Source organism: Boleophthalmus pectinirostris, unplaced genomic scaffold, assembly GCF_026225935.1.
Source record: "Boleophthalmus pectinirostris isolate CB_2022bp ecotype Guang Dong unplaced genomic scaffold, ASM2622593v1 HiC_scaffold_16, whole genome shotgun sequence".
NCBI lineage: Eukaryota > Metazoa > Chordata > Actinopteri > Gobiiformes > Gobiidae > Boleophthalmus > Boleophthalmus pectinirostris.
The window spans coordinates 15,245,363-15,262,124 of record NW_026571095.1 but is presented as its reverse complement, the minus strand read 5'-3'; the positions used below and the strand labels follow the sequence as shown (position 1 = coordinate 15,262,124).

The 16,762-nt window shown below is 41.4% G+C and overlaps 1 protein-coding gene across 1 annotated transcript; it reads right to left on the bottom strand.

Annotated features, from left to right (window-relative positions):
- Window positions 1-301: 301 nt before the first annotated feature.
- Window positions 302-15,935, bottom strand: LOC110159115 (potassium/sodium hyperpolarization-activated cyclic nucleotide-gated channel 2-like). Its single transcript, XM_020923676.2, has 8 exons — window positions 15,043-15,935; window positions 12,739-13,162; window positions 9,845-10,006; window positions 5,152-5,370; window positions 2,101-2,247; window positions 1,783-2,023; window positions 1,546-1,710; window positions 302-1,251 (listed from the first exon to the last, which is right to left on the bottom strand). The coding sequence occupies exons 1-8, from the start codon at window positions 15,918-15,920 to the stop codon at window positions 302-304; spliced, it is 3,186 nt and encodes a 1,061-aa protein (XP_020779335.2). The 5' UTR covers window positions 15,921-15,935.
- Window positions 15,936-16,762: the final 827 nt, after the last annotated feature.

The following is a 16,762-nucleotide window of genomic DNA, read 5'->3' as shown; positions in this document are numbered from 1 at the left end:
TTCTTCTTTACAAGACAGCAATATACAGTAGGTGTTTGGAAGCAGTGTAAGAGTGATACTAAGGGTGCTGGCCCAGCGGCCTGAACCAGTTCAACCTTAAGTTACAAGTTCAGTTGTATAGATTCCACTTCTAGCAAAAATGTCAGACTTTCATTTTGCTTGTAATTGCACCAACACAGAGAATCTTTTTAGTGTCACATGACCAAGGTTTCTTTGGTCACTTACTGACACAGCAGCTGGACTGACCAAGAACTAACAAGGATTTTCACAAAAAAGGCCTCTTTCCTGAACTTCACCAGGGTCACAAATTGGAAGACAGCCGGGATCTAGCAGAGTCTAGCTCTGGAAGGCTGACAACTGAATCTTTTTTGGGGACTCCAGAGTCTGGAGGTGCTACTGCCCCCGTCACAGCAGGTCCACCAGGGGGAGGCGTAGAGGCAAAGGCCACCCTTTGCTGGGGGCCCCCTGACCGCCCCACACCTGAGGGCCCAGGTACACCTGAAGGCCCTGGTACACTAGGGTGGGGAGCCTGTGGGGGGCCGATGGAGGTGTTGGAGGTGCGTGTGGAGGGAGGTGGGCTGGGCGCCACAGAGGCAGCCTGTGGTGTTCCTTCCTGGGGGAGTGAAGGCTGAGAGGCAGACATAGCTCTACTGTCCTGGCTCAGACTGCCTGTGTGGAGGGAGTGGGTGCTTTTGTGAGAGGCTTGCCGCTGCTGTGTTTGTGTGGGGCTGGGGACATGGTGTTGGACTAAAGACAACTGTGAACCAGAGGGGCCTGCACTGGCCAAGTATGGGAAAGTCCGACCCGTGGCTGCAAGAGGACTCTGGACGGGAGGGCTGGAGATGGCAGAGCCAAACGCCCCGCCAAAAGTCTGAGGGGGCTGAGCCTGAAGAGGGGACATGGACACTGGGCTGGCCAAGTTCTGCATCACTTGGAAGCGCCGCACCATGCGAGGGGACTGCAGGTTCCCAAGGCCCACCAAAGGATTTGCCATCTGGGGGCAGAAGCTCATGGCCACAGCCTGCTGTAGGGTGGCGATAGCAGAGGCGCCCTGTTGCTGACCTGGAGGAGCAAACATCCCACCAATGGATGGGGTCATAGACATGGCCCTTGGCCGCTGTAAATCCACCAGTTTCACCATCTCTCGGTCGTACTTCACAATCTCTTGAATCATCTCATTCTCCTGGTTATTGAAGACTCCAGAGTTGAGATCATGCTGAACCTTGTGCATCAGGATGGAGTTCTTTTTTCCTATAAAAGCAATAAAAAATACAATGATAAAAATATGTAGTTTTCATATTATCACAACAGAAGAATTTAATAGAGAAAAATTACTTTACAACATGCAATCGGCCTTTGCTCTCATCTAATGTTACAATGAACTATGTTGGACTGAGGATCAAACAAGCTCATTTTACTATGATTTCAACTATTATTTTCTGAATCTGAAATATTCAGTCCTCTGTACACCATGTAACCATTTCAGTGTCCTGCTTGAAAGCTTGCATTTCCTTGCTACTGTACATATAATGTATTTTTGCCCACCTATACGGTCCAGCCGGTCTATGGCAACGGTCTCAAATGCTCGCCTCATCATGGGATATTCTTCTAGCACCTCATTGAAGTGATCCACAGACAGAGAGTAAAGGCGGCAGTAAGTTTCTGCTCGGACACTCGCAGTTCGCCTTCCCCGGGTTAATAAACAAATCTCTACAAAATAAGACAAAACTTTAAAACAATGTTGCTATTAAATTATAGGGGATTCCCAAAGAAAACTTGCACCTCCAAAATAAGAGCCATCTGAGAGTTTCATTGCCAGAGTTCCTTTGGTAATAACATTGCAGACTCCATGTTGGATGAAGTACATTTTCTTCCCAATTGTGCCCTCTCTAATGATGTAGTCCTGTGGTTGGAACACTTCAAATCGCAACTTGGTCAGCATGGCTGTCACAAAGTTTGGCTCTGCATTTGCAAACAGTGGCATGGATGCCACTAATTTGCGACAATTGAAGTTGACAATTTCCTGAAATAAGATATTAGAACATTACTAATAATGTTATTGACATTTTAGAAATAAATTTGTTATCTATTGTGTTTTACCTCTCTGAGTGGCTCGCTGAGTTCACCCAGGATGCTCTCCTCATCAAACATCTTTCCCTGGTATCTGTGTTCATAATAATCATGGATCTTCTGTCGGAAGTCGGCCGGTAACTTGTGAAAGGACATGTATTGCTCCACTTGTTTGTACTAGAAAACAAAAGATATAACATTGTAGTATTATACTTTTTAGACACATAAAGAACATTACATACAGTAGGTTCTGGAAGCAGTGTAAGATTGGGCAAAGACTAATGAAACATATTTGGCTTATTTTTACTTGAGGACGACTGAACACTTGTATAACTCATTCAGCTTCATCTTAGTATAAACATGGTTTGACCAGGGTAAGTGGTAATAATTAGGAAATAATTCGGCGTGACAACAACATACTGTACCACTAACTTACTATTGTGTTGTGTGAATAGCAACCCATTCAAAGCAATAATTGAGAAAGCCAGTTGCAAGCCAGTGCTTCAGAAAGAAATCTTGTTCTTGTTCTTGTTCTCTAGTTTTGATGAAGTAAAAGTAGTGAGCTCTCTCACTACTAAACTGTAAGAACAGTGTTTAACTTTTGTTAAACACTGTTCTTACACTTTTGCAATTAATGACAATTGCAGTTATCCATCAGCTGGATACCAACGCAATTGTTCAGTTAAGTAATTTGTACTTTTTATGTGATCTAATGTATAATATGTTTTTTTAGACATGCTGTCCAGAATTACATTTTTTAGCATCAGTGCAATTTGTAGGTGTCTTAGACTGAAAATGTGTAACAAAATTGTACATGAGAATTGCATTGTACTGGATTGTGTCAGGACCACATGGAAACATCCACTTTATCATCCATTGTGTGTATTTGTGTCCTAGCTTATACAGTATGGATTTCTCCATAAGGAGACTACAAAGGCTATATTCTAATCACAAATTTAGACACAGAAACTGCAACAAGGCCTAGTCTTTTATTATCAACTTAATACTGGATCAGCGACTTAGAAGATGGGTTCTTTTACTTCAGACATTCCATGATAATAAAGTGGGGGTTTATAGATCGGTATAATTCACATGTTTTGCTGTGGCTCCAAAGAGGAGTCAGAAGTATATACATTATTGCAGTCTGTCTAAGGCAAACATTTCTGTTGTATTTAAATACAACCCTACAGGTATACATTTAATTGGAAATGTTTTGAATTATAAAAGTATTTTGATCACCGACAATATCTGCACTGTAGTGAGTAGACATATATACTGGCACTGTTAGCAGCAACTATTGCTGCTGTCTGTACTGTTTTTCAAACTGCATAGCATAAACAAATAAGCATCATTTGAATTATTGAGCTCCTTGTATGTAAGGAAGTCTCCAGGGAAGAGTGCGCCTGACTCTGATGGACTTATGCAACACACTGTGAGCGTTTCACCTGCACCGCTACTCCTGACACATCCAGATGGAGGCCAGCCTCCAGCAGTGACCCTGTGTCACAAACCTTTACCTGAACACACAACACCACATCGCAGTGCTGTACAACATCTCGATATTCACAAAACTTCGACTAGATTTGCAGCTGTGGTTGGACAATATGATGCACATTTATCTCCACTAATATTGCCAAACACATTTGTTAGAAATAAATATCACTCCTCAATCTCAAATCTATTAATCATTTAATTGTCAGCATTGATGATTCTTAAATAACTTCTAAATTTAGTAATGCGTTTTGACCAGCAAGCCTTTTCAAACAACATGCAGAGAACGTTTGCACCCTAAAAAATATTCTGTTAATAGCATCGGTACAAGGCAAGTGGTAAGTACCTGCAATACAGTCATCAACATGAGCAAATGTCTTTCTCTGTGTATGTTTTGTATTATTTTAGGTTTTATTCTGCAGCCGCTTTGACCCAAAGAAAACAAGTGGTCTGAAATGCAAAAAAAAAAAGTCCCACAGGTCCCCTCCTCCTTGTTGTACTCCTTTACAGACACTGTGATGTAGTAGCCAGTTAGCTTAGCAGTAAAACATGCAGCTCTCAAGGACATCACTAGTACTGACACAGGCAGAGAACAAAGGAGAGATCAGAAATAGAGAACACAGTCGCATATGAGGTGGTAAAAGGCTGTGATATGTGATGACAGTGGATTGGTCAGGAAGTAGAAGAGAGGGGTAAAAAGCCTTGAGCAGATGCTGCTCCTGAGTGTGAGAACAGCGGAGGCAGCCATTGGTGCTTACGTCACCTTCAGGATGACATTGGCAGGACACACAGGTCTGCTGCCTCATCAATTCTGCTGCTGCCCAAGGGGACATCACGGCACACAGAGTGTCTCGCTCTCTGTTTCCCACATCTGCCCCTCCTCGTAGGCCCTGGCGACGTGGCTGTACCTGGCCCAACACAAAAGTGTGCTCTGATTGGCCAATGAGAGCCAGCAGCTCTCCACACTCTCCAGCCGGTGAGACTCTGCTTGGATACAGAGCGGCTACACTACAGACCACTGCTGCTGCTCCTCGTCACTTTTCTCTTTCCATCACATTTTCATCTCAGACATTTACAGAAAGAAAATTCTATAAATCTGACTCAAGAACTGACCCTAATGGAAAGTGCTGTGTGTCATCGCACATGAACTTAACTAAAAGAATGGAATGGACAGAAATTGTATCGCAGGATGTAAAAACAACATACAAAATCCAAATAATGAGAAAGATTTGCCCCAGCATACAACTATTACTATAGAAATAAAAGAAAGTTCATCAGGAAATTGTTTATATCTTGAACTCCTGCCCTGCATTCTCTGAGTATAAATTGACCACTATCTCTGCACTCCTCCGGAGTTCAGAACACCTTTTTAAAGCAGGTACTTAAAAAGCCATCAGTCTGTAAGGCAGTTTCACTCTTATGTCAGTATTATTGTTTATTAACTTTTCATGTTTGTGAAGACTTTTTAGCGAGGTTACCATTACTGATACAAGAAAGACTTGTGTCCATTGTGATACTTTCCATCTGTGGATCTAGTCTTATTAGACAGGCATGTATTCACTTATAATGATGATTGATCATCTAACTTACCTTTTCCTGATACTGTCGTCTGGAGGAGTCCAAGGACTGGATGAGGGCTGTCGCGTGCCCAATGAAAACAGCGTAGCACGTGGCTCCAACAATCATACTGAGCATTGTAAGCCAGATGTCTGAGAGACTCTCAGGGGCCTGCCGACCATAACCAATGCACAGCATGTGACTCATGGCCTTAAACACAGCGAAGGAGTAGAGCTCTGACCAAGTATCGTTCTGCAGGAAGGATGTAACGACACAAAGAGTTAAAGACGTGCTGAAGGACAGAGGAGAGAGAAATGTAGCAGACAAGCTGTGGAAACAACAGGGTCATGAGTAGCACTTATACAAATGAGAACTCCAGGGACAGGACTGCTTAACTAAATAAGAGGAGGAAAAGGAACCAACACCAGGGAAGTCCTTTGAGGCCTAATCAGGAAAAGTAGAAGTGGGTTTAAAATTATTTCCTCAGAGAAAAATGATGAGAGGTCATTAAGTATGCCCTTTCAGTGCAGTGTGAATTTATTTCCATTTCTTTTTCTTTGTATATTTGCCTATATGCACCAAACGGTGAATGTAAAATGATGTATAACATACAGAGTGAATGTTATCTAAAAACAATTTGAAGACTTTATTAATATTTATTTAGAAATGTTGCATATGTTGGCAACGTAAACATACTTTAAAGAGTCCACCAAGTGGGCTATGGACAAACGTGAAAACATAAAGAGAAACAGTCAAGTGAAACAGACTGAATAATAGATGAATGATGAGCACTTTGATTCTGAAATAGTACAGGAATCCATATGCGTCTCAACAGCTCCCCCAGGAGACTTTAGTTTGGGAACCATCCACTGTTTGTTACTAATCACAGCCTTCATTAGCAGAGCAAAGTCCATTTGGTGTTTAGAGTTTCACACTTCATATGTTTTTGCTGCTGTGATACAGTGCCTACTTCAGTAGGCATGAAGGCATGTAAATTACAAATGTTCTGTGCCGTATATTATTTTAAAAAATGAACAATAATTCAAAAAAGGGGAGCTAAAATGTGTCTGTGTTTTTTCCAAAAGATACACCTGACCCTCTGTGACTGAAAACTATTCAGCACATAGAGCCTGAGTGTGCTTGTAAGAGGATGTTATTGCAGTGCTTTTAACTCAGTCTAAAAAAACACCTGGGTTCCTTTGGGACGGGTGTAATCACATCCGCACCATCCCGCTCTTTGACTTAGAAACAAACACCACCGAATACTAGTCCATTATACAGCTGGGACAGTAGCATTCAATTTTCTTGTGTAATACAGAATTACTCACTGCAGCACATTTAAATCAAACTGATCATGTTTGTCAAAAGACCTATGACACTGTTTGTTCAGACAAAGAGCACTGGGTAAATAAAGAAATGTAACATTGTATGCAGTGATTACAGTCTTATCTTCTCCCACAGCACAGCGACGCAGTCTCTCGGTTGTCACAGCAGGATAATAGGGAGGTGATGCTGTGTGTACAGTGGGTACACACACAATAGTAATTACACAGAGGAAACTATATACTGTTTGTCAGTTAGCCCTTCTGTCACTGCTATTATCTATGTGACTCAAAAAGGCTGTGGCACTCGCTTCCAAAATGATTGTGGAAGTTAATGCTATAAAGTAACGTGGTGTAAAAACAACCTGTCTTTCCTGAGGTATTACAGAGTCCAATTACTGTTTTAGTGGATGTCATTGGAAGTACTTGGGATGCCCTCCACTGCTCCTGCCTGTAGGCATTGCTTTATCAGGGTGCAGGGTGTGATGGATGGCCAGGCTCCTGCACAACTGCTAATGTTACAAGTTGTGGACGACTCAATAGGGAGGTGGTCTCAGGTGCTCTGGGCCTGTGCAGAGCTTGGACAGCTTTACAGTGACTGACAGCTCTCTGGGGAGTCACTGTCTTTGATTATGCAGGGCAATGACAGATCCAAACTTTGTCATTCAAACTTCAACTATAGTATGCAAGTTCAAGATCAAATATACCCTTTCCATGGACTGCTCAGTTATCATTTCAAAAAGAGTGCAAACTTGTTCATGCACCTATAGCGATAAAGGTTGAGATAACTAATGCTTTGGATGGAAATTAAGGTTTATGAAAATATCTGCTTTGTATCTCTATGTCAAGCACTACAATTGTACTTGTAAAGAGAGCCTATCCTAACAACCAGATGGACTTCCTGCAAACAATCTGGACAATGTCCATTTGGTGTTTACTCATGACAATTCATATTTTAAGGGCCTCATATATTAAGCTTTTGCTCATGTGCTAAACAGCCAAACACTCTAAAAGTAGAGCAAAACCCTTGTGCGATTTTGCACAGAGACGCTAAAGAAGACACAGCGCAATTTTGTTTCTATGAGTGAATTAATATGCAAAACAGTTCCTTTTTTGCCAACATCACAACAATCTAAGGCAGAGGAGATGCAAATGAAGTTGTTGAGCAGTGCTGCCAGATTTATTACAACTATAAGGGCTAAAGCTGTGTGACTAATATAGTAGGTTGGAGAGAAAAGTATTAACTTTTTTTTTTTTTTTTTTACACAGGATGGCTGGTGCACTTAGTGCACAGGGTATTTGATATTGATTTTAAATGCTTTAAAATGACCCACAAGGATAGATAATAACATTTTGTTTTCAAAGCAGCAGTAATACAATATAAACTCTTTACCTGTGACATTTTGGCCCTAACTCTCACAAATCTTTCACTGATCCGGAGCATTCTACAGCAGCTGTCCATCAAACTGGGCTTTCACGCGTCAGTCCCACGTCCTGAAGCGGAGACTGTGGGGTCCAGTCCAGCCATGTTGGATGAGACGCGAAGTGCTATAAGCACGCACGCGTTTGTGCTCGTATTTCCACAATCCATCTTTACACGTTTAAATCCAAAACTTAAAGAATAGCACTGGCTAACAGCCCATGGGAGCAGAAGCATGCAAAAGTTTCCACTCTCTATTAGTTTTGTGGTAGAAATAATACGCGCACTTCCCAATGGTAAATCACGACCGTGGTTGAATTGGTTTGATATTGGATATTGGATATATTGGATATAAAGCAATTTAACTTGTGATACATATCACAGATTTTTTTCAAACAACTTGTGATGTCTTCATAATCATCCAGGGTATATATCAAAAGACAGTAATTATATATATTAAAAAAAAACATTGACCATTGTTGATTTTTCTTTCCTTAACACCAACAATTTTGTCCACGTCTGTACATCACAAATTAAATTCATAAATATGCACTAAATCAGCTCATAGTATGATTTATTTTGTTTATATATAATTACTGTCTTGTGATATTTACCCTGGAAGAAAAAAGCAATCTGTGATATGTATTGCAAGTTAAATATCTTTGAATGTGTCAAATATCCAATATCAAACCAATTCAACCGCAGTTAAATCATGCGCAACACGTCCACAAAAGTTATTTTGCAGTTTATTGCTAGTTTTCAGATTATAGAATCTGATTATATTATACTTCCATATGGGGGCAAGAAACAGTTTTCCCTATTACTTGTAGTACTTTGAAATATCGGAAAGGTAAATTCTAAAATTTGGAACCTGGTCATTTATATTATTAGACCCAAGACCATGATATAGCCTATTACAGCAATATATAGCTTAAGAATATTAATTTTACCTGCTTCCCATATGTATTAAATAATACTGGCCTATAGAGTGTTGTGATGTCATCTGAAACCCAGCAATACTCGCAGTTTAGCGCAGGGGTTGATAACTGAGATCCCAACTATCACCCACTCTCGCCTTCTCTTTAAATATACATGTACTTATTTGTCTAACATAGACATGATTTTTCCAGCAGAAAATACCAGGAGGTACAAAATGATAGGGGACGTATGGAAAGTCTGCTGGAGTGCTAACCACTGACATTTTACAAGGGATATTGTACTGTAAAGCCTTTGGTATTGTTCACAATTTATGTTTATTTAACAGTAATTACTGTTTACATAAAACAAAAGTTCTGTAATGTAAGTAAATTGTGTGTCATCTTGACAGGCCTCGGACAAGTGCAATCTGTTAAAAACCCTGTTTGGACCTGTGCCTCCCGCTTGGGTGAGTGAGCTCTCCTCTCATGTAAAAGGCTACACTGACAGACAGACCCATAAACAAGTAGCTTTTATCTCTGTGAGAAAGACATGGCAACAAAGAGCCCAGCTGCCATGCCACAGTCCCCCTCCCATCCCTCTGTTTCACCCCCTTTTATCTTTTCTGTCATCACCCCACCAAGCACAAGCATCCAGAAGTGTGCTTCAATCTCGTGTCCAGGGCCTCTCCTAAAACTGTTCCCTGGTTTAGTGCCACACACTTGTGGCGAGTCATTGTTTTCACAAATGTTGTCCTAGAGCTTAATTGGCTCAAGCTGTAGCTTTTGATAGCTTATAAAGGTTTATGCAATTGATTCTTTTAGATATAAACATAATTTGGTATTAACCGAGAGGAGGTACAATTTCAAAAAGAATAAGGATTAATGCTTTTTATCAAAGTATTCCCTGAACTAAATAATGGATCAGTTTCAAGACCTGTGTGTGTACAAAAATATTTGTTATGGCCACGAGCTATTGATTTACACTGTCACAACATGTTAATCAATGGTGTGTGACCACGGTATTTCCCTTTTCAATCAATGACAACTAAAATGTGTATAGTATGTACCTCCATCTTGTTCAGGGACACCCAGCAGTCTGAAGGAAATTCCTGGAGCATGGGGACCAGGAACTGTAGGCAGCCATCCCAGTGACACAGCAGCAGCATCATAGCAATGAGGTTACAAATCCGCATCACTGCACTGGCCAGGTCATAGGTCATGTGGAAGATCTGTCAGACAAAAAATATGGTTGAAACAGGTGAAGGAATGTGAAGTGAAATGTACAGTTTTTATTAATGTTAGATACATTCAAAGGGTTATGTGATTAATGAGTTAGACGGAACAGATAACCATCATCCCCTCATCAAACTCTGCAGGAGCAGGGTAAAACATTTGCTCAATCAAGATTCCTGACATCAATCACAGTTTGGCCAAGTCATAAAGAGGTAGTCACTCACACAAGGCCCGGGCCAACTCCACAATACAGTCACAACCTCAGAAGGAGACACACAGGCAGTGACAGACGGCCATAGTTGTAATGTTGAGTCTGTGTCGCCTTACCCATCAATCACACTGAGATACGGGACAGTGGTCAAGTACCAATCACCCCGCTGGCCTCATACACCAGGGGATGTATGATTAAGCATGCAGGTCAGTGGGCATCAAGTCTTAACTGAGAGTGTGGACAATATAAACTGCTACAGGCCATAACCAACCAAAAGTGATCAAAAGTGACCATATATTAAAGGGCCCACATTATGCTTATTGTTTGATCTATGTTATAATGTTGTTTCCTCATCACAAGCATATAAGGAGTTTTGTTTCATTCTCACATTTGTAACACACAAACTCTGCATATTTGGTCTCTGTGCCTCTCTCAAAAAGAAAACACTCTATTCCACCTTGTGATGTCACGTAGTAATACAGGAAGTGTTCCACTGTGTTTTTAAACTCCTTACACCTTTAGTAGAACCATTTGGATAATTTCAGCTCTGAAATTGGCAATTTCTGCTGAAAACAAGGTAAAAGGTAGCTTTTAACTTGAAAACTAAAGCTTCATGACATGACAAAGTTCAGAAATCTGACCTGGAGTACTAATTAACTTGTATATAAAAATAGATAATTAAGGACAATCTAAAACAACTAAATAATAGCTGAATAATAGCAGGATGAAATATATAATGTTTTGTTAGTTCAAGTAATGTTTTTTGTGTGATTCCACTGCAGCTGTAGATGGCAAATCCTTCCAAATCGTGCGTTTTTTGCTAACCATGCTTTTTACGCTAACTGGACTGGGGTCACACTGAGGTTATTACCAGCAGAAAAGCACTGAATCGCTGTTACATTTGTGTCTTAGCTCTCAGTCTCTGTGTATGCCAAGTATCACTTCCCATCGTCTGTATGTGTGTATATCACATCATATCTTCAGAAATCCAATTATCCAAAGGTCAAGTGAGCAATGGAGCCCCCTTTGCACCACACACCACTGCAAAATGCTGCCAGGCTGCCGATACACGGACATAAGCAGGGAGTCATCTGACTACCCCACTGGACCTCTCATCATAGAGACTACCGGTACTCCTTTTGTGTCCCAGCTGGGAACATAGTCAAACAGACTCCCTTCTGCAATTTTTTTTATATATACCGTGGATGTTTTAGCAAAGAGGCAGAGCCAATATTGAAGCACTGGATAGTATTCAATATCATCACTGAAGAGCTGTACTGAAATAACAAACAAGTCTTGTGTTTTTACTCCAATTGAAGGCCTCAAATTGGCCTTAAATTGTGCTGTGTTTTTGTCAGTTATCAACATTCTGTCTTCAGTGATTGGACTGACCCACACAAATCAGCCTTCACTACTTGAATGTGTCACCAGTTACAGATTGATCATTCTTTTCTCTCAACAAAAGAGTTTTAATTGATATGCCAGCATGAATTATGTATTACAATTATTAACTGTATTTTACATTGGTTGGCGCAGTGTTGCTCACCAAATTACCTTTTTGATCCTGATGTGAAAAGTTTATGAAGTTAAGTCAGTCAAATTTATAATTCATACAAGTTTTCCTAACTATCTGCTTGTAATTCTGTAATTAAACAGGTGCCATGATGATAGGAGATGATTTTGGTTATTCCCTTCATCTGTCAGGGGTCATAGTCTTGTGCCTGAGCAAAATCACATTTCATATCCCCTTGTATTCTACCCCAGCTCCCCTCCCTCTGATGTCTTAATTGTTCAACTTTGTTTATTCTGGTAATAGACTGCTTATTTCACCTCCGAATGCTGCTGTGGGACTGCTGGGTGAGACATGAAGACGTAGAGAGGAAACTTGAGCAAAATCTGAGCAATCTGATATAATGTTTGTAGAGGTTTGTGCCCTGCTGTTTTTATATGGATCTCAATAGGGAGCAGTAAGCGAGGACTTTAATACTAGGCAGGCAGCTGGAGGAGATGCTACTGTGTGGCCTCAGGTTTGTCCGGAGCCAGCGCCAGCAGACTGTACACAATAGTGAGCATTTGTCTCTGTCTTGACTCCAGATTGACTGTTACTTTGTCTGTAGTGAGGAACTGAAATAAGACCATGCAGCCACTACCAACTTGCATGTATAGGTAAATATAGCTATACAAACAAGTTGCTGTTTTTCCACAAACTATATCAAGGATAAAGAACTAAGGATTAAACATGTCATCTCCTTATGCAGATGAAGTTAAACTGTGAACATCAAAGTAAAAAAAAAAAAAAAAAAAGTTTTTAGTCATATCTTTTCAGAACTATAAAAGCCTTACATAGAGTGTAAGACCAGAGGCAATTACTGCTGAGACTACAAAAATTGTGAAGTTGCAGTACCTTAGTTAGTTGAGCCTAAACAATGATCTTTAGTGTGACCAATATAACAATCAAATAAAAGACTGGCTTAGTTGAAATACATTTAGACTCTGTAGCCTCTACTTTACACTTACCTCTTCCCATTGGTGTATATAGCGTATTAATCTGGAGAGTCGCAGCAGCCTCAGAAGACTTAGGATTTTAGTAAATCGGACAATCCTCAAGGCGCGAGCAGTTTTGTACACCTCTGAGTCTATTCCTTTCTCTACAATGAGGAAAATGTAATCCACTGGAATAGATGAGATAAAGTCAACAATGAACCAAGTTTTTAAATATTTCTTTTTTATAGTTTCAGGGTCCAAAATAATGTCTGAGTTGTCCTCTATGATGATCCCTGTGCGAAAGTTGAGGACCAGGTCCATAAGAAAAAAAGTGTCTGACACCACATTGAAGATGATCCAGGGCGTGGTGGTCTCGTCCTTGAAGAAGGTGATGCCCACAGGGATGACGATCAGGTTGCCCACCATAAACAGCAGCATTGTGAAATCCCAGTAGAACCTGAGAGAAAAGAGTACAGGAAAAGAAAGGGTGGAGGGAAAAGACACAAATATAGCCAGATGAGACCATAACATTTTGGAAACTAGGTAGCTACAATTAAACAGCAATTAGATAGAAAAGACACAAAGAAGTAACTGTCTCCATGGTTATAAAGTTTAGGACTCAAATTTGTCCTGTTTCTTCAAATGTCACCTGTATTGTCAGTGTAAGGTAAGCAACCATATGTATATGTTTATGGAATGAGCTATAGTGTTGGCCAACAATAACAAAACCCAGATTTGACTTACAGATATTTAAATAGGAAAAAAGCAAACAAAAGGATGATTTAAATTAGCTTTAAGGTTTATGCTTGATTATGTCAAACTTAGTCCATGAATATATGAAAAACAAAGCTTAGAGTATGTTCAGATTTAATAAATTCACATTGCTGACACTAGTGCACTGTCTCTAAGTTGGTGCAGGGCTGCCTAAAAGTCTTGAAGCTTGTGTTTGTAACTTGTGAAGATAGAATGTTTTATAGGGATGAGGAGCAAATTTTTGAAGTTATACACTTTGAACCCATGAATCTCTGCAGGACAGGTGCAGCGCTGAGTCACTACTGCTCCTGTGACTTATGCAACATAAGCTCTAACTTCATACTGGGAAGGTGTCAGTTTTTTTTAAACATCTGTCAGAGGTGGGCTTAATCACTTGATGCATTCATATGTTCATCCTCTTTTTACATCTATATAAACCCTTGTTACAGGCAATAAATCTGTTTAAACAAGCAGGCATGAAGGCATACTCTTACCAAAATGAGCCAATGCTAAAAATAATAATAAAGTTTCATTCATTCCAGCTATCATATAATTGATGCAAAAAGGTGATGGTTTATTAAGCACCTATTTAAGGGATGGAGACTATTTTCATAAGCCCTACTTAATACTTTGAACATGTTAGTTTAGCCTGAAGTAACCAATGGGGAACATAGAACATGTAGCAGAAGAGGACAATAAGGGTTTTCACTGAGTATGAGTGGGATGTAATGAAACCAGGTCTCAAAAGTGGTCAAATTACATCCTGTTAAATACATCTAAAGTTTAACCCTTGTCGGCGTTATCTGATCTATGTGGGCCAAACGCAAGCCCTTATATGTGGATGGGACTGGAGCTGTCCGTGGTGCTGAAACAACGCAACCGAATGCAGCCACTGATTTAGACTAGTCTGGTCCGCGCAATCTCAATAATAAAAAAAAAAAAATCTTAACATTTGTGAATTGTACAAGCCTTTGGAAATATTTTCTTCACGTGACAAACGTTAGACCGACCAACTTCAAGCAGGTGTAACAACGTTTGAGCCGCTCCGAACACAGCTCATCCGTCACTGATAGTGCAGGGTGCGGAGAGCCGTCTGCGGGCGAAGATGTCTCCAGTGAGCATGCTTGAGGTTTTCGTACACTTGGCTCAAGGTGACATTCCATTACGGCCGCGCACACGTTTAGCCTACATCCTGCCACGGCTGTGCTGGCAAAGATACGTGCTATTGGTTAAAGCGTGGGTTTTGAAGAAAACGTAAGGACTGGTGTTATGAACGCTGCGTCTATTAAAGACTATGCTCAGATGTAACGGTAGCAGGCCAGACTTGGTGACCATCCCACATATGTTACTGTAGGGTACTGAAACAGCATTTGTTGACAACCTTGAAAGGACGCCTTTGTAAAGTCCATTAGACAACAGGTTGTTATAGAATAAAACAATGTTCCATATTTATTCTTTATGGTCTAATATTTGTGGAGATGCTGTGTTGACATTGAGCTCTATTCTATAAGTGACCAGTCACTTATAGTAAATCGTAGTTGACAGTAAACCTCAGTCTTTTTACAGCCAAGTTCGTGCTCTTACCTGAAGTCGCTATATGGGTGGATAATCCAGTTCCCCGCTGATTTGACCCTCTCTTGCTCCCTCTCTACCGCTTTTTGACTCCCATACATGCGCAAGGAGAATTTATTGACTCCGGGCTGTAACATGCTGCTGAATTGTCGCTGCATGAAACTGGCTTGACTACCCCTGGGTTCGGCATCTTCGGCAGGCACAATTTGAGGGCCATCTTCTGTTTTCTGGAAAGTAACGGAGGTCCTGTGCTGCTGAGTCTGAGGGCATGAGGCTTTCCTGCTCGGCGCGTTAGAAAAGGACACCTTGGAGTCCTTCTTCTCGGGGACACCTCCGTCTGCTCCGTGGCCCCCGGTCAAGGAACCGCCTGGCGTGATCGAGCCGTCCATGCTCGCAGTGGTGGAGTTACAGGCACCTCGCGCAGCACTACCGGCGTCCTCGGCCCTCGACCTCTCCTGTTTGGAGATGATTGAGCGCAGGCTGCCAGTGCCAGAGTCCCTCCTGCATTCTCCGTTTTTGGTGCATTTCATGTTGGAAATGGGAGCCAGACCATCCCCTGTTGTCGCGCTCATAGGCTCGGCCGCTGCTGCGGACTGCGAGGCCTGTTGTCCAGCTTTGGCGCTGAATGCGCGCTCGGCAACATCGCCCGCACAGGGTGTGTGGCTCTCCTTGGCTCTGGAGAAAGCAATGGGCCGTGGGGCGGCGGTGGCGTTCTCTGCGTGCGTAAGGCTGGGCTCCTTGTTGGAGTTTCTCCTGGAAGCAGAGGACGCGGCTCCCCCTCCTGGTCCAGGCGTAAAGTTCTTCATTCTGATGCCGCCACTGCCCGCTGCTCGGCGTAACCGAGGATGCTCAAACTTGGACTCCTCGTCTCCGTCGTCTGTCTCATCCATCACGTTGCTGGTCACACCGGGCTGCTTAGGGCTCGCTGCCCCCGCAGACGCCGCGTCTACACAGTTCTGACTGCTGTTGCTTCTTGTGCATTTGGACGTGCTGGTGTGGCCGCCCACCGTTTTCTTTTTCATAGCAACAGCAGCAAAAGCAGATACCGACGAAGCCTCATTTTTTTCCATGACAATGATCACATCAAAATTGCCTTCAATTATCTTTGGGGAAGACCAATCAGAGACGGACAATAGACGGGAAGAAATGGGATCGGAAAGAATTGGAGAGAGGGAGGGGTGGACGTGACTTCTTTGTAAACTATGCTTTATACTTTCACACTTGGGTGTATCGGGACTCCTGTGTCATATGTCCAAGCCTCAAACGAACACCACGCCGGTGAAATTGCGTCAAATTCCATTAATCTAATTCAGATTTGTTGACTTGAAGCCAACGAAAAGGGTCAATTGTTGCATCAGGAGTGCACTTTGGTCTTCATGATGAGTAAAAATTGTGTAAAGCAAGTTTAATTTCCACGTGTTTATGTAGGCTCACATGATGTCATGTTTCAAAAGGTGTTTTCAATGACAACCTTCGTTTGTTCGGATTCGCTCTGGTTAATCTTTGGCGACGCTCAGTGGTAACTAAAAACAAAAACATCTGCACAAAAAGTCGAATGTTCTTACAACAAAAGACTAGTTCACCAAATATTTGTTTATTCTTATTTTGAGACCTATTTGATAAATTACCATACCACCATCTTATCACATGAAATGACAGATTTAAAATACATGTAAATAATTCAAGGGTATAAAGTAATAATGATCATAGCCCATGTTTTTTTTTTGATCAA

Coding starts and splice junctions, on each gene's coding strand:
- LOC110159115 (XM_020923676.2), bottom strand. CDS start 15,920: ATGGATGAGACAGACGACGGAGACGAGGAGTCCAAGTTTGAGCATCCT. Junction 2,248..5,151: donor GACGACAGTATCAGGAAAAG/GTAAGTTAGATG, acceptor TTTGTTTTCTAG/TACAAACAAGTGGAGCAATA. Junction 1,711..1,782: donor AGATGGCTCTTATTTTGGAG/GTGCAAGTTTTC, acceptor CTTATTTTGTAG/AGATTTGTTTATTAACCCGG.